Here is an 18,599-nt window from a genome sequence, read left to right on the forward strand (position 1 = left end):
TTTGGCAAGTATTCGTTGTGATGGTGCGTGGTGGAGGGGTACATGTCGGGGATGTACGAGTCGTTGTGCGACCGTTCGCGAGGCTGGCTGTGTGACGACCGTCCTCAGTCCCTGGCTGAGCCGGGATATGGGAATTCGCATTGGAGGCATGATTGGCAATGTATTGGAAGTATGTCCAACGACAAATGTATTTGTTGTGTTCGGGCTCAGCTGTGGTGAAGAGGATGTAATGTCAAGGTGAGTGTTGCAAGATCTCAAGTCAACGGTACTTGATGTACAACGAGATGCAATTGGTCGTGTCTATGGGATACCCCCAAATCCGATAAAAGGCAGTGATTTTTGCTTCAGTGGCTTATGAAGAAGGCAAATTCTTGTGGTGTGTGCTTGCACCGAAAAACGAAGCTCGCCATTTTTATTATCGCTTTGCATCTTCTCTCGCCGAATGCCGGTCAAAGTTGATCTGACCTGGCTGACACGAGACTTGAGAGTATGGACTCAGTTGAGCACGGCTGTCCTGTATCCACACGGCACAGATAACCCCCCCAATCTAGCACGCGATATTGGTGGGTGAGCGCGTCACATGTCGAGTCGAAACCCGTTCGGTTTCGTTCACCTAACAATTTTTCATACGACGGAAAAACGCACGGGTCAGAAATCGAGCCACCCGAGCAGACAAATGATACCGTGGTAAGTTTTACTTGGAGCGCTCTTCGTTAGGCATCGAAGCTGGCTGGCCAAAGTTGGCTAACCGGTGGTGCAACAAAGTTCAGCCCAGTCCAGCCCAGAGGCTGTGAAGTCACCTTATCTAAAGTGTCGGACCACCTAACATTACAGGGCCCAGGCTTGGTATCAAAACTGCTAAGCGCCCCGTGACGCCCGTTGGATAACAAACTCCTGTTCCAATTACACCCGAACTTCGCCCCGACCTTTCACCTGACTTGCCGGCAAGCACCCCAAAGGAAGAAAGTTCTAAGGATTTCGTGCACGTGCATTTTAGGCTTGCTTACGTACCAGCTGGAAAGCCAAGCACAAAATTGTCAGCGCAGAGACCGGAAAAGTTTAAGGGCACCTCCCCCAAGGCTTAGGGATTAAAGGAGGTCCCGATACACTGCTCCCCCTACGGCAATTCACTCATTTACTAATAAACCTCCCCAGGGTCACAAGGCGACAAAACGGGTCTCATCAAGGGTTATTATCCATGACAGTTGCTGTGAGCCACCCAGGATCTCATGTCTCATCTCGAAGCCTCGCTATGCTGGTTCTGTTACGGGGCGAAAGGACAGGAATGTCGGCGTCAATTTCCTGCTGCGGATCGATGCTTCATTTTATCGGCGTTCGCGATGAGACACGGAAAGAGGACTGGAGATGGAGATGGAGGCGGAGATGAAAATGCCAACCTGTTCTCTCCCTCGTCTCTGTCCCTGTCCCTGTTTTTGCCTTTTTGTCTTCTGGACTCTCATTGATGGCTCGCCACCGTCCGGCTATCTGGGCTCCCTACCTGTCTCCGCCCATCGACCTGGCTCTCTACCTATGAGCGAGCCTACCTCCTAACCTTCCACCCCCGGGCCGAGGGGCTATCTCGCCGCTGGTCTCTGACTAAACGACCGCTATACCAAGTCTGTCGCGGCGCATGCCTTCTGACGTGAGGGAAACCGACTCGGTCTACCGAGTTTTCTGCAAGGAATCTCCTGCAGACCATTCGGCCAGAGCACGGTTGGATCCCCGTCCCCATCCCTCTCCGGCCTTCGAGCAGCGAGCTCAGACTGGATTTGGTAGTTGTGATTCCCTCAAGTCATTGGCCAGCCACTTCCCTTCGGGGTTCGTTTCGTGTCTAGGATGGGGGTGTTGAGGAGATCCAGACGGCCCTTTTTTCTTTGCTTCAGGACTAGGTCTTGATCATCTCAAGGCGAATTCCATGCTGGCGTGGGGTTGTGCAGCTCTAATTGCATATGTCGTGCTCATGTGGGCTCAGTGGATTAGAAATGAGGCCGAGAACGAGAAGAGATCTGGCTAGCTAATTGGGTTCTTTTCCTTTTTCTCTCTTCGTGCTTTGATGACTTGGACTTGATTTTTCTCGAGGCGGGTTCCCTGCTTGTGTAAGTGCATGCCATGTCAGCGTCGATCAAGCGGACTCACTCACCGTAGGGGGGACTAGTGACCCCATACAAAAGTGCAATTCATATACTTGCTCGACTCTCTTCGCGAACCTTGGTTGTACAAATTTCTTTAAATTGTTCATCGGCATATGATATGCATTCATATACAGGTAGGGAGCTATGGGAAAGAAGACACTTTCGAAAGTTCCTTCAGGTCCTAGATATCTCCTCCCCTGTGAGGCGAAGCTTTCCTTCCAACATTATCTGAACCACTGGCATAGTCCATGTGCAATAGATGAATTTGTTTCGAACAGTCCATGCGTGCCCACCTTCGTCATTGTCATTGATGGCTTGTCCCTGCCGTGGCATAAACAATGTGCCGAAGATCCACACTCTTTCCCACCAGTCCTCCAATCCCTCCACACTTTCCTTGCTTGTGCATGTTGTCGAAGAAAGCCTCCCCCCTTCCCCCCCCCCCCCCCCAAAAAAAAAAAAAAAAAAAACCACCGGAGCCGACGCTGACGACGGGCATAGGGTATACGACAGCACCATTCTGTTGTCAACGACCCTCCAATCCGTAGACAGGTTTTGGCTCCAAAATATCCTAGCTTGGAACAATGTCGCACCTCCCCCATTTTGTCTTCTAGACGGGAACTGGACGCTGGCACGGTTTAGGCCCGACTTTCTTCCAGGTCTCGTCTGCAAATCTGCTGGAGAGGGAGGTCGATATGGAAAGCATATGTTTGGTGTTCGCTTCTCAGCGTCATTGGACATGTAATAGAAAATCCTTCTTTCTGCCGACAAAAGGAGCCAGCGGTCAAATCGCTGCGACTATCCTTTGTGAATGGCGAAAAAAGAAATGAACCATGTATCCAAGGTGTTGGTGCCCGTGCTGCTTTCGAGTTCCCTGCCTCTTGTCGGAATTTTATCGTCTGCCGATCCAATGTGACTCGAGCACTTTGCTACAAATGTTTAGAGTCTGCATTGGCTTCCTTTGGGCATGATAGGTGTCGTGAAATGGTGGTGCCCATTGCTCATTCATGGTCGATCGAGGCCCAAGGTAGGGGAACCAAAGTATAGCCATTCTGTTCTGCTGGCTGGGGTATCAAATGAGAAGAGAATGCCGCCAAAGGGTGTGTCGTCGAAAGGGCTGAAAAAAATGAATTTGAATACGGGAGCCTCTTGAAAGTTGTTGATGTTGATAGAATAACTTGAGCAGTCGGGCCTGTTGAACGGAGATTTTCCTTTCCCATTGAAGCGTGGTTGACATTGGTTTCTTCGACTGCTGCCTCAACGCGCCATGCTGGGACAAGGCTTAGAGGTTTTCATTGTCCGCCCAAAAATTTTTTTCCCATGCAGAATGTCCTGTGGTCGTTGATCTGACTCGGTGGAATTGTCTGGTCATTGGTAGGATCGCCGCGATTCGGCTTGCGCGATCAATTGTGACCATGGATTCACCGATTTCAATGTTCTCCGCCGCGAGGTACATGTCCGATACTCAAAGGTACCTTTCCGCCATTAAGTGGCTCTTCAACGACTCCAACGAGACCGCACGCAAAGGTGTCTGTTACCTGGTTAGTCAACCCATCCTTGGAGGATGTGAGATTCATCGCTTCTTTCGGGAAATCGTTTCCATTAAATGACTTCCGTGAAAGATGAAGTTTCAACAAATGTATACACCCCAAACGGGAATTGAAACGTAGCACGTTGACGGAAAGAATTGGTGGTGGCGAAAATGGCGTGACTATGGTACCCGTATCAATGTCCTGTGACAGTGGGTGGTACGAGTTGTGGTATATGTAATTACCCAAGCTTAGGGGATTCCCTGTGGAGGGGGCGGCCACCGTGTTTTGGCCGGTATAGGCGAAAGCCTCTCCCATACCACCGACCGTTGGTAGTGTGTCATACCACCGACGGCTCAGAGGCCGTATTTTCTCTCCGGTCAGCCAAACACGCTGTCTCCTGATCCTTCAACTCAAGACATTTTGGTTGCTGCAGGTCATCATCCGCGGCAACCTATTCTCACGGCGTAATTAATCTTGAAAACGCTTGATCAGGAGAATCTCAGGTATGCAACAAATTGCAAGCGTGAAATTGTATCTTGCATGATTCCCATGGCGTTTTCGGTACTGCACGTCTCACCCTCCCTTTTGGGTCACGTTTTATGCAATGGATGTTTGTTTCGCCGCCTTATGAAGAAGGGGGGTGTGGTCAGGCAAATGCCGGGAATTGCATCCACGGCGGTTTGTTGGCTAGTAGAGGGAGTATGGCACTCTCGGCATCACCACCTGCGTACTGCGTAAGGCCTCGTCAAACAGCTAGTCACAAACTCGAAGAACAAGGACGTCGGGGAGGATATTTTCATCAGGTCTTTCAATGAGACTCAAGCACAATTGTGTGCGAGTCGAAGAAGTGTCATGGCATTCGATGTATATTAAAGGTATCCTGTTGTCAAACACCATTTCTCTTTTTTCATCAGAAAACCTTCCTGTCTTCTCTCGAGAACAGTGTTCCCCAAGTTGCAAATCCATGACCATTTACCCACTCGGACATATCAGTGAGATGCGTCAATCAATTCCCCATGTTCTTTGGCCCTTCTCTTCGTTACAAGTCCAAACCTAAGTGTCCCTTGTCATAACTTTGTCCAATGTCGCATCATGTGTCCTTGCCCGGTGTCAAAATCGCACCCTTTCAGAACCCATTGCATCCGTTGTGAAGACTCGAAACGCCAATTCCATGCTGCCATAATTTACCGTCTCATTGATCGATCAAGTCCATCCCCCCATGATGAGTTGAGTAATTAAATATTCCCCCCCCCCCCCTTGGTCTCCCCCTCATGAGTTCTCCGAGCCCCTCTTGACGGTGTACCCTCTGAACAAAATTTGACTTGACCAAAGAAAGACTTTTTGATGTTGTTCTTTTTCACGGACACTGAGGTTGGTGCTGTTGAGGCTGATGCTGTTGAAGCTGTAGTCGTACCATTTGTTTGAGGAGAGAGCAATCTTCACATTTCACAAGCTTCTCTAGAGCTCGGACGCGCTCATTCAAGCGATTGATTTCGTCGGACATGTGTCGAATCTCCACTTCGGATTGATGCACATAATTCATCGCATCCGTCATGACATCAGATTTTCGAACCTTGCCTCGGTGTTCTCGTGAGGCAAAGAAATCGTGCGTTGACACGCCAGTGAGCCGCGACGTCGATTCGGTTGCGACCAGAGCGCGATGCAGCTGCATAATCTTTCCATTGAGATTGTCGCGATATCTCCTTTCGACAACCGAGTGAGCTTGTTTGGCTCGGATATGTGCTGATTCGTCTTCACTCGAGGAGCCTTTGTGTCCGCGTTTATTTCGCGGTTTCTTCTCTCGTTCGACCTTGGGCTTGGTCGCTGGGCCAGAATCGCTCAAGCTTGTCCTGGAAAATCTCCTGGAATAGCTTGTATTTTGATCGGCGTACGAAGTTGTGCCGGTGGGCAGAAATGGCGCCGGATTGCATTCTTCAATCTCGGGAAGACTGGTTAATTGCAAACAGGTCGGTTCGGGTCCACATCTCGGGGGGGTACAGTCTCCAGGCAACCCGCACGGGAGAGAATCATTCCGCACCAATTCTGGCTCAATCTTCACCGGATAGTTGGTCGACTGTTGAGGACTGTTCAACGGATTGGGCGAAGTTCTGAAGAAAGGCTCGGATGGGACATCCTCGCTGGGTACCGAGTAAGAGCCCACATCAGAAGTATCAAAATTCAAAAACTGCGAATAGTTCGGTGATGGTGCATTTTGGCTATCTGTGGGCACACCATTGACGTCGTAGTATCCAGGTTCTTTTATCGACTTGTAGTTGTTGCCAGAGGTTGGCAGAGTAGTGAAGTCGACTTCGTCCCATGGTTGTTGCTGCTATTTTTTTTCTCAGCAAACAAGTGGCAAGAGATATTCGCCACGTCAGCTACGTACTTGACTGTCGTACGAGAAGCCCTGATACTGGGGGTACATCTGGGAGTACGACATGTTGCCCTTGTTGAGCCTGGTTCGATATTAGATTCGAAGTCTGGTAGCTTGTAGGCAAGAAATATTTGTTTGGTGGTGAAAAAATCGGGCAATCCAGCAAAATCCTATCACTCCACGCCAGGAAGCCCGTCTTTTTATTATTATGCGTGTTGATGGAGAGGGATATCCCTTGTCCCTTCGCTTGCGGAGAATACATAGTTTCGGCATCAGGATCAAAGATGCATCAGACCACCCAAGACTAAGGGCTTGAGGATGCCGGACGTCGCCGCTGGCACATGTATCTTTTTGGCGTTTGCTTGGGCGTTTCTCGTGGGTGATAGGCGTGAATGGGTTCACCCGGCATGGGTGTGGCCTGTGGCATGCCAGCGATGGGGTCGTGCCCGGCAGCGGCCCACTTGGCTCGGAACTGGCAGCGAGGCTGGACCCTTCCGGGTCTGGCGTTGTGTTAGGGTCCGCCGGCAAGCCTAAAAAAACTTTGGAGGGCTCGCGAAGCAACCAGAACCAGAACGACCTCTTAAGGTCCTGTGGCGACTGGAACGCGCTCAGTTTATTCCATGTCAAGAAGTTCTGTCCAATGCATCGAATAAGCATCCACCTCGAATGCAGCAACTCCCCCGCCGTGAAAGCTCACAAGGACAAGTCTCGACAACGTTCTTGCCCGGAAAATCGAATCAGAATCCTGATGACGATTTTTGCTCTATACATGTGTCACAGATGATCGTTACGGCTTTCGATGCTATGCAGCTTCATTGAACTCTGGCTGAAAAATTCCTTTACGTTATCATCGATATGAATGAAGCTCGGGCTACCAGTACACAAAGGATATGGATCCACCCAAAATTTTTTGGGGGGGGGGAAAGGGAGGTTTGCTTATGAACTCCCTCCTCATTCATAGACTCGTCGGGATGTATCAAGAACCCAGTATCGGCAAGTCGCGAATCTTCTGTATCTGCCGAGAAGATTTGCCCCCTCCATGAATCTCATATAGGACTAGGCAGCAGACAGTGAGTAGTTCATAATAGCGGGTTCCTCACAGGCATGATCTATGAGAATGGAAAATTTCTGGCCAAGGTCTGGGCCATCTCGGGGTGCAGTGCCGACATATTCGCGACTCACGCCATTCCGGCCAGCTGTCACGAGCATCAAAGCATTTTTTTTCACCACTACGGCTCGCACCCCAGAGGGACGACGCTGAGAAAATGCCTCTGAGAGTTCACGGGGTCAAGAGAATGAATGGGTCACGGAAAGGAAAGGAGTTTTTATGGATGATATATACCATAGGCCGGAGAAAGTATAGGATATCGGTTGAGCTCACTGCGAATACAATCTCAATTGCGAATCAAACAATGAGATTCAAAACCAGAGAACTTGAACTATCCAAGGCCCTTGACGAGGTCTTCCTGCGATTGTTCCTCATAGGCCTCCGTGTCTTTGAGATTGTTGTCTCCATACCTCTTATCGGGTTTGTGGCAGCCATAATTAGCGATTTCTCTAAAGCAGAGATCGACTACCCTGCAAAGGCCGTTGCGGCCATCTCGATATCCTGCGTTTGCACCGTCTACGCAGCTATCACCATCTTACCTATTTTCTTTGAAGGTCCCATGTTCTTCACCATGATGGCAATCCTAGACGCGTTGTTTGTAGCTGCCTGGAGCAGCTTGATTGGGGTCTGGGATCGTGATGGGACTGGAATCTGCCATGCTTTTGAGTCCAAATACTTCGGCACTCGGCCCTGGAAGTCATATTTCTCAACAGACTGCAAGCTGGTGAAAGTTATGTTTGCCTTTATGATTATCAACCTGTAAGTCAATTCCGTTTGCATGAAGCTGGGAAAAAGTTCCTGATTCTTTTGACAGGGTCGCATTTGTCACATCTGCTATTATTTCATTTTGCCTGCGCATGATTGAGCTTGACCATATAATGAGCTGGAGAAGTCTTCCTCTGATGAACAGATTCGAAAACAAAGAACAGCGACGGCATTGCTCCTGCTGCAATCATGACCAGTATCATCCGTCGCCGCCGTCAAGTGTGAGCGGCGAACCATTGAGGGCCTCGGTATATTCGTAGGAGAGGAAGAGTCGGGCTTCTATTATGTCTGCCCTAGGACAAAGAGTAAACACATCGAGCCAGGACGGATCAAGAGTCAGGTATCCTGAGACATCTAAACACATCAATCTGGCCAATTCGACTTTGAAGATTACGGCTCACTCACGCTCATCAGCGTGTGTCAAGCTTGGAAACATGGGCTGATGGCCGAACTGACAGGCACATTCGTGTTTGGCCCGTTTCTCGCAGGTCATTGAATTGCCATGGAGCAGGGACAGGATCAGGGCAACATACTGTGGGACCGGCTTGTAATTTAATGGGTGTGTTCAATTTTACACATGAGTCCAAAGGGCTTTACCAGAAGATAGAACCTGCTCAGGCTGGTCTTCACGCAGCTCTGTGGTGGGCAGGGACACCTGGAAAAGAGCGAACAGAGGCCACAGATGTGCGGATTCGGTGGTGTCTGATATATCTGTATATTATGCCTTTGGCATCTTGCAATCAAGGTTATCTTTCAATGTCCTTGGGCTGTTTCTCATTGTTGTGCGCAGATTCTATGGAGCCCGTCCAGTCTCCGAGCTTCTATTACGTTCTTTCTTCATGCTCGACCTTGCAGTCCAAATATCGCCGTCTTCTTTCTGATTCTTTCGAACACTCACACACTCTCATGGTGTTACTCAATGTACCTTTTCAACTGTTTCCGATGGTTTCCTGGTGCACAGGTCCCTCGCTGGTTCGAGTGGCTGGATTCCTTCCCAGAAAGCCGCTACATGCATTCTCTCAAGAAGCCATTTCCTTTTTTAAATGAATTTTCCTTTTTTTTAAGGCTTTTCACCACGTTCTTCGCATCTTTGGGGACCTCTTGGATGCCGTAGGAAAGATTCTGGCCTGATTTCACCATATTTTGTCGCGTCTGTCAGTTTTCCTTTCGATCAATCACTGGTTTTATTTGCTTCTTCCTCCTTTCTTGTTTTCCCCTCATTCGCTTTAAGACCTCGCTGCAGAATCTGTCGCCTTCAATAGACTACCTGCAGGAGCTTCCAATGATACCGCGCTCACTTTCGTGAGCCAGGATCGTGGTCGGCGGTCGAATGTTTCAAGGGTTACCGGTCATATAGAAGTGTTATGAGGCGATCGTGCAATGTTTGGCCTTCTATCATGTTCATGTATAGGCCAATTTCTTGTATTTGTGTATTTTGATGCGCTTTCCGCACCCTGTTTGGAAGGTAACGTAAATCCCAAGCTAGTAGAGCCACCCAAGCTAGTCGGCCAATACCAATCTACACCAAAATTCGGCATACAAGAACTCAACAACACACGCCTCTCATCAATTAGAGGGATTGATAAGAGGCCTCCAGTACTCCTTTCCAGTAGAATCTTGCATCGGGAAGCTTCTAGAGGGCGCTCGTTGCTAGTTGCAGCTGTTTTCAGCGTTTTTCCCCCACCCCCCAATTGGCAATAGTGGCCGGGTCTCTGGAGTTAGAGCTGAAATGCTCACACAAGAAACAACGCATGATTGTACTTTCCATTTGGAGCCAATTGAGTGCTCTGGTGGGACATAGTTGTATGTTGAATTTTGGTGTAGATTGGTACTGGCTCACTAGCTTGGGTTCGTGCTACAACGAATATGGCCTCGTTGGCAAGGCTGGATCACGTGGCTGAGATGTGGTCCGTTCGACGGATGACAGATCAATGTGCATACCTTACGAGTATATAGACAGGGGATTCCTCTCACCAGGGGGAGTAATGTGATCAATTTCGTTATTCTGAGTCATACTAGCTTAGTACTTCCTGCATACTTGTACTCATCCCGCTTGTCAACAAACCTTGTCTGACTCGTACGCCTCTGTGGACGATTCATAACGAATTGCTCGTTGAACTTTGGAAGGGCATGCTCGGGGTGGCAATTTTCCGCAGACAAAAAACTGTGGCCTAGTTGTGTTCGCCACCAAAGACTGGCCATGTTCCGTGTCTGTATGATGAACTAGAGAACTTTTCACTATTTGAGAGCTCAATAATGCGTGTGACTTCATGAAATAATTCCAGTAGCTTCTGTGTTAAAGCTACTTCGCCCGGGGGGGGGGTTCAAATCGTGGCCAGGTGCAATTATCTGCCTCAGGCGAACTCCGAGGTAAATGCGAAGAAGAGTCTGCAATATGTCTCCCGATAGAGCAGCTGACCAGAACTCTCGGAAAGCCAAGCATATGGGGATATTCACGTACTGTTTGAGTTGTGTGACTCGAGTAGAGGATTCGTTGAGATATTTTCCTTATGAACTGCTCTTCGGAGAATATCTTAGATGGCTCTTTTTCCGAACTTGGCATTTCCCCACAGGGTCCTCCCCTATTCTCCCCAGCCTTGCAGATCAAGAGGATCTACAAAGGCATTTCCGGGGATTGGGGGAGGAAAGATGAGCCCCTATCATCGGTCCGTTTTGCGTAAATTGGTTATTCTAACTGCCATTTCAGACAACGCACTCCATTGAATCGGAAAACTATTACTTACTCCGAGATCCGGACAGGACCAAAATGGTTTTTCTGTTCATACAGTCCACTGCGATCGTTTTGATGACTTGTTCATGGAGTCCTCAATATGCATTGCTTGAAGATTGAGTGGTAGCCTGCTTTGGAAGAGTGTTTGCTTCCCTCAAAGGCATACCTGATGGATCCTGAAGTTCGGGCTACGCTTACGGAGCAGTGTCCTAAATACGTGGTGTGACGTCCCTGGGCGTGTGACAGTGGATGGCGGAACTTCTACTGCGGACATGCCGGCGGCCAGGATCCAACCAGAAACAATGTGGTCGGGATCTCTGATCTCGTATCGCCAATGGCTTTCATGTCCATCTCGTTCCTGGTTGTCCGCGGCCCGAAATCTCTCGTTGGGTCTATGCTCTAAATATCTAGGGGCGGTGCCGCGATCAGATTGATCAAAAGCAGTAGAGCTTTCATCTCGAAACATGGCTGAATATCAGTATCATCCCGTTGGGGGCCCTCCTACCCCTCCTGAATCACCACTCAAAGAGAAGTTCATCGCCAAAGAACTTGCTCATCTACGCCATGTTCCCACTCCTCCAGGTCTAGAGGCGACCAAGAATGAGGATGACGATGCTTTGCAGAATGCAGAATCGTTAGGGGATTTTCTGAATTACCAAGCCCCGGTTCATCCGTCATCAACAACTAAGCCCAAGATCCCCTTTAAATCGCCCAAACTTCAATCTTGCTCATCAGCAGCACAAACATCCACCAAAACGATGGGCGAAATGGATTTCGTGATGGACGGCGCAACCCAATCACTCATCCAGCGTCATTTGCAACCAAATTGCTGCCTATGCAATCAGGAATCTTTCGACAAAAATTTCCAAGGTTCAAACTCAGGCCAACCCTGCTGGCACCGACATGAGACTTTCTACACACATGAATCCCGCGATGGTGAGCCTGTTGAAACTATGAAACAAACATGCGAGATCAGAACTGCGGCCCCTGAGCCAGACGGACAAGAAGAGGAATGTACAGAGGGCTTCTTCCAGACTGGAGGAAATCAAGTTGATGGAGAAACCCGAGTGATGGAGAGCGACTCGGGCAACGATGAGGCATTTGCTGGTATATTTGTTTGAGAAAGTATCTAGTGCCTAGTATGACTGAGGATGACGCAACTTCTGGGAACGGACGCTTCTCCAGGGGGACCGATGGAGGGGTCTGGACTGCTAATTGACACACGTCCATTAAATTCTGCCTTGCCTAGTGACGGGGTAGAACTTAATATGGAATTAGGCAATGGTTACGAAAAACTGATGGATCGTACATGTTATAAGCCACGAAAGCAGAACTAAGCTGTTTCAGCCACTTTTTCCTCTAGATTGCGTACAGAACGAAATCTTCTTTGGGTATTGCATGATTGATGTCATATCTTGCCAAAGCGATGCTGACTGAATTCAGCCTCGATACGGACGGATGACCAAGCTGGTCCAGACAGCTGAGCCTGGGGTTTTACAATACCACTACAAAAGACAAATGCAGGGTCCAATACGCCACTGACGTTTCCAACCAGGGGGGTCCTGCCTGATTTGATCATAGGGAAACGAAAGGTTTACCTTATAGGATTATTACGCTCCATGAACGCTGGGAAGTCATACTAGTAGCGGGATAAACTACGATCCTCTGTGGGCAGACATTGAAGTGTACCACAGGATACTTAGATGGTGGATCACTTGGGTTGGTTCATATGAATATGAAGGACTGAGTATTTCGTAGATTGATATTTACAGGTACATGCTGTCTTTGGCAGCGCATAGTCCTGACACAGGATAGTCCCCGAATAGTTTGGAAAGGTCCAATCCATATCTTCCAACGCCTCGCTAGATTTGACAACATTCAATTCAATAGAGGGCGAAAGAGCCTTGTACTTGTCATCACAGACGAAGAGAGTCACCACACAAGGGCAACTCCAAGAATCATCAGACCTGGGTCGTAAATGGCGAGAGCTCACATCTATGCGGCTCGAGAACTCGAGTGAGGAAGTGCGAGAGTGCACTTGAATAAATCGTAACAACTGTCAAGCAACAGAGGGAATTAGCCAAAGGCCTCCACAAGTAGACTATCAGCCTGGCTCTGCGACAAGACTCGCGGTTGCTGAGACCAAAGAACCAAATCGTCATCTTGAGGGCTGTACTTGGAAGCAGTCGTGAAATCATAAGTCATTTCTGGGAAGATGTCGACAATCTTCCGATCTGGGGGGACATTTTCATCATCCTCGTCCTCATATTCCTCGCAAGTGGAATCACTCCAGTCGCCATCACTCTGGTTGCCGTCATCGCCAGCCTCGGTGCTTGAATCGCTATCGTTTTCCCACCCATCGCCCTCAGTCGCAGGTAGCTCAATCTCGGTTGCTGACACACTCAGCACCGGTTGATTCTTTCCGTTCTGTTGAGTAGAATAATTCGACGAGTCCAGTGGTGGGAAGGATGACTCCGTCGACTCTTCATCCCGCAGATCCTCAACGTATCCGAATGAGGGCCCATCCTCGTCTTCATCGTCGTAGTCTTGAGCCAGGGATTCAGCTCCCTCTACCTCTCTGACATCGTGCTCCGTGTGCTCCGTAATGAATTTCTTCGCGTTGTCGAAGAGGGCCGCGTGCCCGATGAGCTTGTACAGTCGAGGTTCGGCCTTGCGGACTTCTCTCTGGATATTTGACTTGGAGAGGTATCCGAGTTTGTATGCCAAATATCGCATTTCAGGTACAAAGACGGGCGAATAGGTCGACGTTGGTGATGCATTGGTTATAGGGATTGTGGATTGGATGTGGCGGTGACTTGGACAAGCATTTGAGTTCATCATGTTGCCGAACTCAGATTTATTAAACCGTTGAAGGATTCACAGATTGGATGCTGGAAATGATCGTCTCTGATTAGGAGACCGAAAGTCGAATATTCTTCGTAAGAGGAACGAACAGACAAAATATCATCAACATTAAGCAAGATCACTGACCGTCCAAGTTTCTCCATGGTAACTATAACCTTCAAAAGCTTCATCGTATGACAATGTTGTCTAAATGGGGCCAAGAACAATGGATCATGGTTCTAGGCCGCAAATGTTTTCATACGACTTGCCCGATATGTCCTTAGAACGTGGAGGGGCATTCATTGACCTCTTTTAGAACTTAGTGCCTGCGTGATATCACGTAACTGACTAAAGAGGTGAGATAGAATGATCGAAGGATGTTGAAGTGGTTTGATGAAAAGGTGGTGTGATAAAAAGTGGGCTTCGGTATCGCGTTGATGAGTAACGAGATTGATCTCGGCGATTGGCCGTCAGCCCAATGAAAGGCGAGTATAGTTTGCGAACCTGAGTCTGGGCCCAAGCCCATCGGATATGGCCGGGGATTCGCCCAGCTGACTAGGACAAATTGGTGCTGGGATGCGCCGAATTTTCACTGTATCTAGGCCTCCGTGGCCCCAGTCATGGGATCGATGGGTGCATACTGTCATTGTCACTCCACCCCAAGAGAGGAAAGCAAAGTCCTCCGTCATTGTCAAGTTTGCCATTTCCGTATGCTTCCCTGCTTCGCTTGAGCCTTTACCGATTTGGTGATTTCAGGTATTCTTTCAATTCAACGCGGCCTCTCTGCTTTGGAGGAGGAATATTGAAAGCTCGTTGAAAGGACCTAGATATTAAAAGGTCTGGGTGATCGTGCAGGAAACCGCCATAATGAATCTCGAAACGCTGACCTGCGCCATTCTTTTCTTTTCCTTACTCTGAGTATAGAAGGAGCAGCGGATCATCGTTGTGCTTGTTGACATCTCTCCTGGGTTTTGAACCGTGGTCGATTTTATGTATTCGTGCGGTCGACACCAAAACCAGGTCCAGCAGAACTCAGAAAAAGGGCGATTGAAGGCGGCTTCATATGGTATGCTGCTGCTCCCCCAAAGGCAGGAGGAGATCTAGCTGGCCTATACATATATATCGTGGTAGGAGCTTTTTTGGCGCCAAAATAAACAAGCTATCTAGGCGGTTAGTGCACAGATATATCGAAATGAGGGAATATTGGATCCAGGTCAGGACTATTCACCTGACAGAATATGCAAGGTTTGCATCAAAAAGGGACAGACTCACCGTTGTTCCTTGAACTTCCCGTCATTCAAGACAACTAGAAGATAGTGAAAGACAGGAGATAGTGGGTCTCCTTCGAAAGAGAGCAAAAAAGGACTGTGGGTGCTCCTCGACAAGCAGGTGATCACTCCCAATATCGAAAATTTCCCAGTGTCTTCCAGACTCTGACAGAACGCTCGAGCTCTCACACAAAAATATCGTCAATGACTGCATCATAAAAGCCTTCGTGGCTTTCGATTGAACTCCTTGAGGTATAAAACATGGTTGCCCTACTTTCAAAGGAGATGTTGAACCAGGCTGAGTGGCGATACATATATGTGCCAGGTGCCATCGTCCAAGGGCTTTCAGTCCACCACATCTCCAAGCATCTTCAAATACCTCAGAACATTTCCATCTTCATGTCCAGGGGCCTGACACTTTACATCCAAAATTATCTCTGATTTCTTCTGATGTTGACAACGAGCCATTCATACTGCTTTGCTGTATGCACCCCTAGTCCCTATACGTACACCAACTAGGCCTGGCGTGAAGCACTGTGCAATCCCACTGGTCGAAATCATGGTATCCTTTGCGCAAAGCTGATAGGTGGCCGGACGTGCCGGCAAGGCTACATGGGGCCGATATATCTCGATCCGATCCGAGGACCTGATAGCACGTCGCGTAGAATTGTACTCATTAGGCGGCACCGCCTAATGGGGTCTCTCCTGGTTAGGACTTTTGGCGACATAAGGCCGAAAACGTACCTAAATCATAGGTAAGCACCAGTGACGGCTCCAACCCCCCAGGTGGTCTGGTGCGACCGTTTAAAAGCGCTGGCTGTCCTACCTCTTGGCGACCCTGGGGGCTTCTTTTGGTCCGATCCACTTTTGTCGTCTCTGGGTCGACCTCTTCATCGACCTCTTCGTCTTCCATCTACCCTATGTAGGACTCCACAGCTCTTCACCCGTGGGCATCAGGAGATCAACAAGCTTTTGTGCTTGAGCGTCCTCGTACGGTAAGATTTGCAACTGGCCAATGACCAATTCCGCTTTGCAATTTCAATAGAGAATGAGTCTCGATCTTCCCCAGCATTCCAGATCCATTTTATCCAACCCTAGGACGTTCTCAACCTGTCAGTCTAGTCAGTGGCCTGTGGCTTGTTCAGGTCAATGATCAAATCAGTGCCATCGGGCGGCGGCTTCTGCCTGGCGCCGTCTGGAAATCGACTCCTGGCCGAATGAGATTGTTTGTTTCCAGAGGGCGGGAGAGGCGAGCGTAATTCAGTCAGGCCACATGGTGGTGCGACAATTTGAGCACTTTGGGTCAACGAACCCGCCAAGGAGAAGATTCCCTCCCCCATATTGGGTCCTATGGCTCTGCGCTACTCTTTGGTTCGCATTCAGTACCGTTGTCATTCGCAACTGCAGAGGCAAACCGAGGCCAAATCAGCTGTCTGCTAGGGAACGTTGCAGGGGCTTTTAGCATTGGAGGGGAGGCACCGCTGTCGCGGCATGCCTAATCCTACCTACAAGGCTCTGATCGACCTTTTAAATCCATCGTTCACCGCTGAAGCTCCTAGACTAACAAAAGTTCTCACCTTGAAGCAATTCTCATCACCAATGTCCCAGTCCATGAGGTTCAGCACTGCCGGCGAGCCTGCCTCGCTGGCGGAGGTATGCAAATTATCGTGGCATACCTTCTACGGCATGCAGAAAGCGTCCGAGGACTTTGAAAACCTGCGTTTCGAGGTCTGGACCATTGCCATCAGCCTCGATTCGCTGCACAGCGTCGGGACCACGTCAATTCTCATCGATCGCCAACCAGACAAGGCACGCTGGGCATTGACATTCTCTAAGATTCTGACCTCGTTGGGTGCAGTCTTACGCCCATTACACTCACTTGTTAAATTGTATCTTTCAAGCTCCTCCAAAGACCGGGCGAGCATCAAAAATTGGCTCACGCATTCGGAGGTAGCGTTCGAAGGGCTGACCATCCAAGATTTCCGAAGAAAACTGTCTATGCTGGTGGAAAGCCTCAACGTATTCCTCTCCTGTCTAACGCATGCCGAGCTGGCCAGAGCCAAAGCCGCCTTCGAGTCTGAAGAATATCGGGTCCTTTCCGAAGTCACCAGGAATGTCCTCCACAAATGGGACCAAGACGTGACTTCGGGAGTTCGACGTCCAACGGAAAGGGGAGTGACTCAACCAGTCGAGGCTGTGGGATATGTCAACAACAACGACAATAGCAACCCACCCCCAAAATACATACTGTCGTCGCCAAACAGCGGAGTTTCAGGTCTTGGACTAGCATTTCCCGATCTCCCGTCCTCGCCAGCTCGCCCGAGGTGCCAAAACGAACGTCCTTCTCAGCGTCCAGCGAGCATCTTGAATCTGGATGATATCGAACAAGGATTTCGAAGCCATATGCACGCTATGCGTCGGATTAGAGAACAACTTCGGAAGCAGAAAACGAACAACGATCATCTGTCAGACCAGAAATCCGTCCATTTCCCGGAAGCGAGCAACAGCACCGGGAGTCAACGCTGGGGCCAGCCGCCTCTGACGCCAACCACTCCAGTACTGAACCGCAATATGGTCGACTCGACTCAATCTTCTGACGTGTCTGGAGACTATGCCGATGCCTCGAGTAATGGCGGCAGCTCGTTGCAAAGTTCTGAAACCGGGAGCGTGGCTTCCAGTTACCAGAATCCAGGCGAAGAGGACTCGAAGATGACTGTCACGACTCGTCTGCAGTCTTCCCCTGGCCATCATCTCCGGAAACGGAAGAGACGATCTCAGTATCGGTTCAGGACAGGACTGGAAGACGAGAAGCTACATTCAAGCGACGATGATGACGGGTCCGACGACGTCTTTGATGCTCAGCAACCACACGTCAAGACAGAGCTGGAAAAGATATTAACCACCGTCTTATTTTTTGATCAATGAGGCCGATGATGACTATTACACTACTCTACAGTAATCAAATACTCAACAAAACGGACTGAGAGACACTGGAGTGAGTGATGCTGGAGCCAGATACGAACGGGATACAAATTTGAGTCCAAAATACATCCCATGAGTGGCTGGAGTGGATTGGCTATTCAGGCGTTTGGGAGGGCTGGTTTACGGTCAGGGAACGAACAGGTATAATGGACACGGACATGGACTCATTTCATTTACTCAAAATAACGCATGCACACAGGGATGATCGTAACGACAAGGCAGGAATAACAAGGGACGTGTAAACCCCCCAACCCCCCCTCTCCTTCCCACCTCTCCTGGCTCATTTCCTCCGCCACGTATCTTCACATACGTGCTCTCAAGCCAACTCATTTTGGTCTCGCAGTGGAAGTGAAAGACACGAAAGCCAATCGTTGACGAATCCTCGTTGTTCCTTTTGCAAGGTGATGGTCCTCGGTTTGCCCGTTGTGGTCTGATTGTTGTTTGACAGAACTCAGCAACCAGTTTGTCTCCTGACCTCCTGAATTCTCAGCCCGATGTCGCCTCCAAAGCGGAGTGGTCCAGGCCAGGCACCCACCCAGATTCAGCACTAGTACTACACCTGCCCAGCTGACAAAGGTCCAAATCAAAGAAACAAAATTGTAACTCAGCTGTCACACGCTGGTAGATTGACGCCCTATATGGTGTGTGGAGAGAATAGATAAGCAATGATTAGTTGTATTTGATTGTATTTACCTGTCATTATTGATGACTAGGGGAAGGCTTTGGCCACCCAGTCTGATCATTCATGATGCTGCTTCGACCGATGCTTTCTAAAATGGATTCGACAACGCCCCTCCCCCAACGCCAATACCGCTATTATGCTCGAGAAACATGTTGGTACATCACACTCCCCATGCTCGACAAAC

The 18,599-nt window shown here is 49.2% G+C and overlaps 5 protein-coding genes across 5 annotated transcripts; 3 read left to right on the forward strand and 2 right to left on the reverse strand.

Annotated features, from left to right (window-relative positions):
• Positions 1–5,018: 5,018 nt before the first annotated feature.
• Positions 5,019–6,101, reverse strand: Z518_08855 (uncharacterized protein; the record flags this gene model as incomplete). Its single annotated transcript, XM_013414594.1, has 2 exons — positions 5,019–5,990; positions 6,048–6,101. 2 exons carry the CDS (start codon positions 6,099–6,101, stop codon positions 5,019–5,021), a joined length of 1,026 nt encoding a protein of 341 aa, XP_013270048.1.
• A 1,346-nt stretch (positions 6,102–7,447) lies between these two features.
• On the forward strand, positions 7,448–8,168 carry Z518_08856 (uncharacterized protein; the record flags this gene model as incomplete). The annotated part of the gene is made up of 2 exons (XM_013414595.1): positions 7,448–7,902; positions 7,958–8,168. 2 exons carry the CDS (start codon positions 7,448–7,450, stop codon positions 8,166–8,168), a joined length of 666 nt encoding a protein of 221 aa, XP_013270049.1.
• A 2,935-nt stretch (positions 8,169–11,103) lies between these two features.
• Z518_08857 (uncharacterized protein) lies at positions 11,104–11,760 on the forward strand (the record flags this gene model as incomplete). Its single annotated transcript, XM_013414596.1, has 1 exon — positions 11,104–11,760. The coding sequence occupies one exon, from the start codon at positions 11,104–11,106 to the stop codon at positions 11,758–11,760; it is 657 nt and encodes a 218-aa protein (XP_013270050.1).
• A 955-nt stretch (positions 11,761–12,715) lies between these two features.
• Positions 12,716–13,480, reverse strand: Z518_08858 (uncharacterized protein; the record flags this gene model as incomplete). The annotated part of the gene is made up of 1 exon (XM_013414597.1): positions 12,716–13,480. One exon carries the CDS (start codon positions 13,478–13,480, stop codon positions 12,716–12,718), a length of 765 nt encoding a protein of 254 aa, XP_013270051.1.
• Positions 13,481–16,242: 2,762 nt separating this feature from the next.
• Positions 16,243–17,676, forward strand: Z518_08859 (uncharacterized protein; the record flags this gene model as incomplete). The annotated part of the gene is made up of 1 exon (XM_013414598.1): positions 16,243–17,676. The coding sequence occupies one exon, from the start codon at positions 16,243–16,245 to the stop codon at positions 17,674–17,676; it is 1,434 nt and encodes a 477-aa protein (XP_013270052.1).
• Between the last annotated feature and the right edge of the window lie 923 nt (positions 17,677–18,599).

Source organism: Rhinocladiella mackenziei, assembly GCF_000835555.1.
Source record: "Rhinocladiella mackenziei CBS 650.93 unplaced genomic scaffold supercont1.6, whole genome shotgun sequence".
NCBI classification, from domain to species: domain Eukaryota; kingdom Fungi; phylum Ascomycota; class Eurotiomycetes; order Chaetothyriales; family Herpotrichiellaceae; genus Rhinocladiella; species Rhinocladiella mackenziei.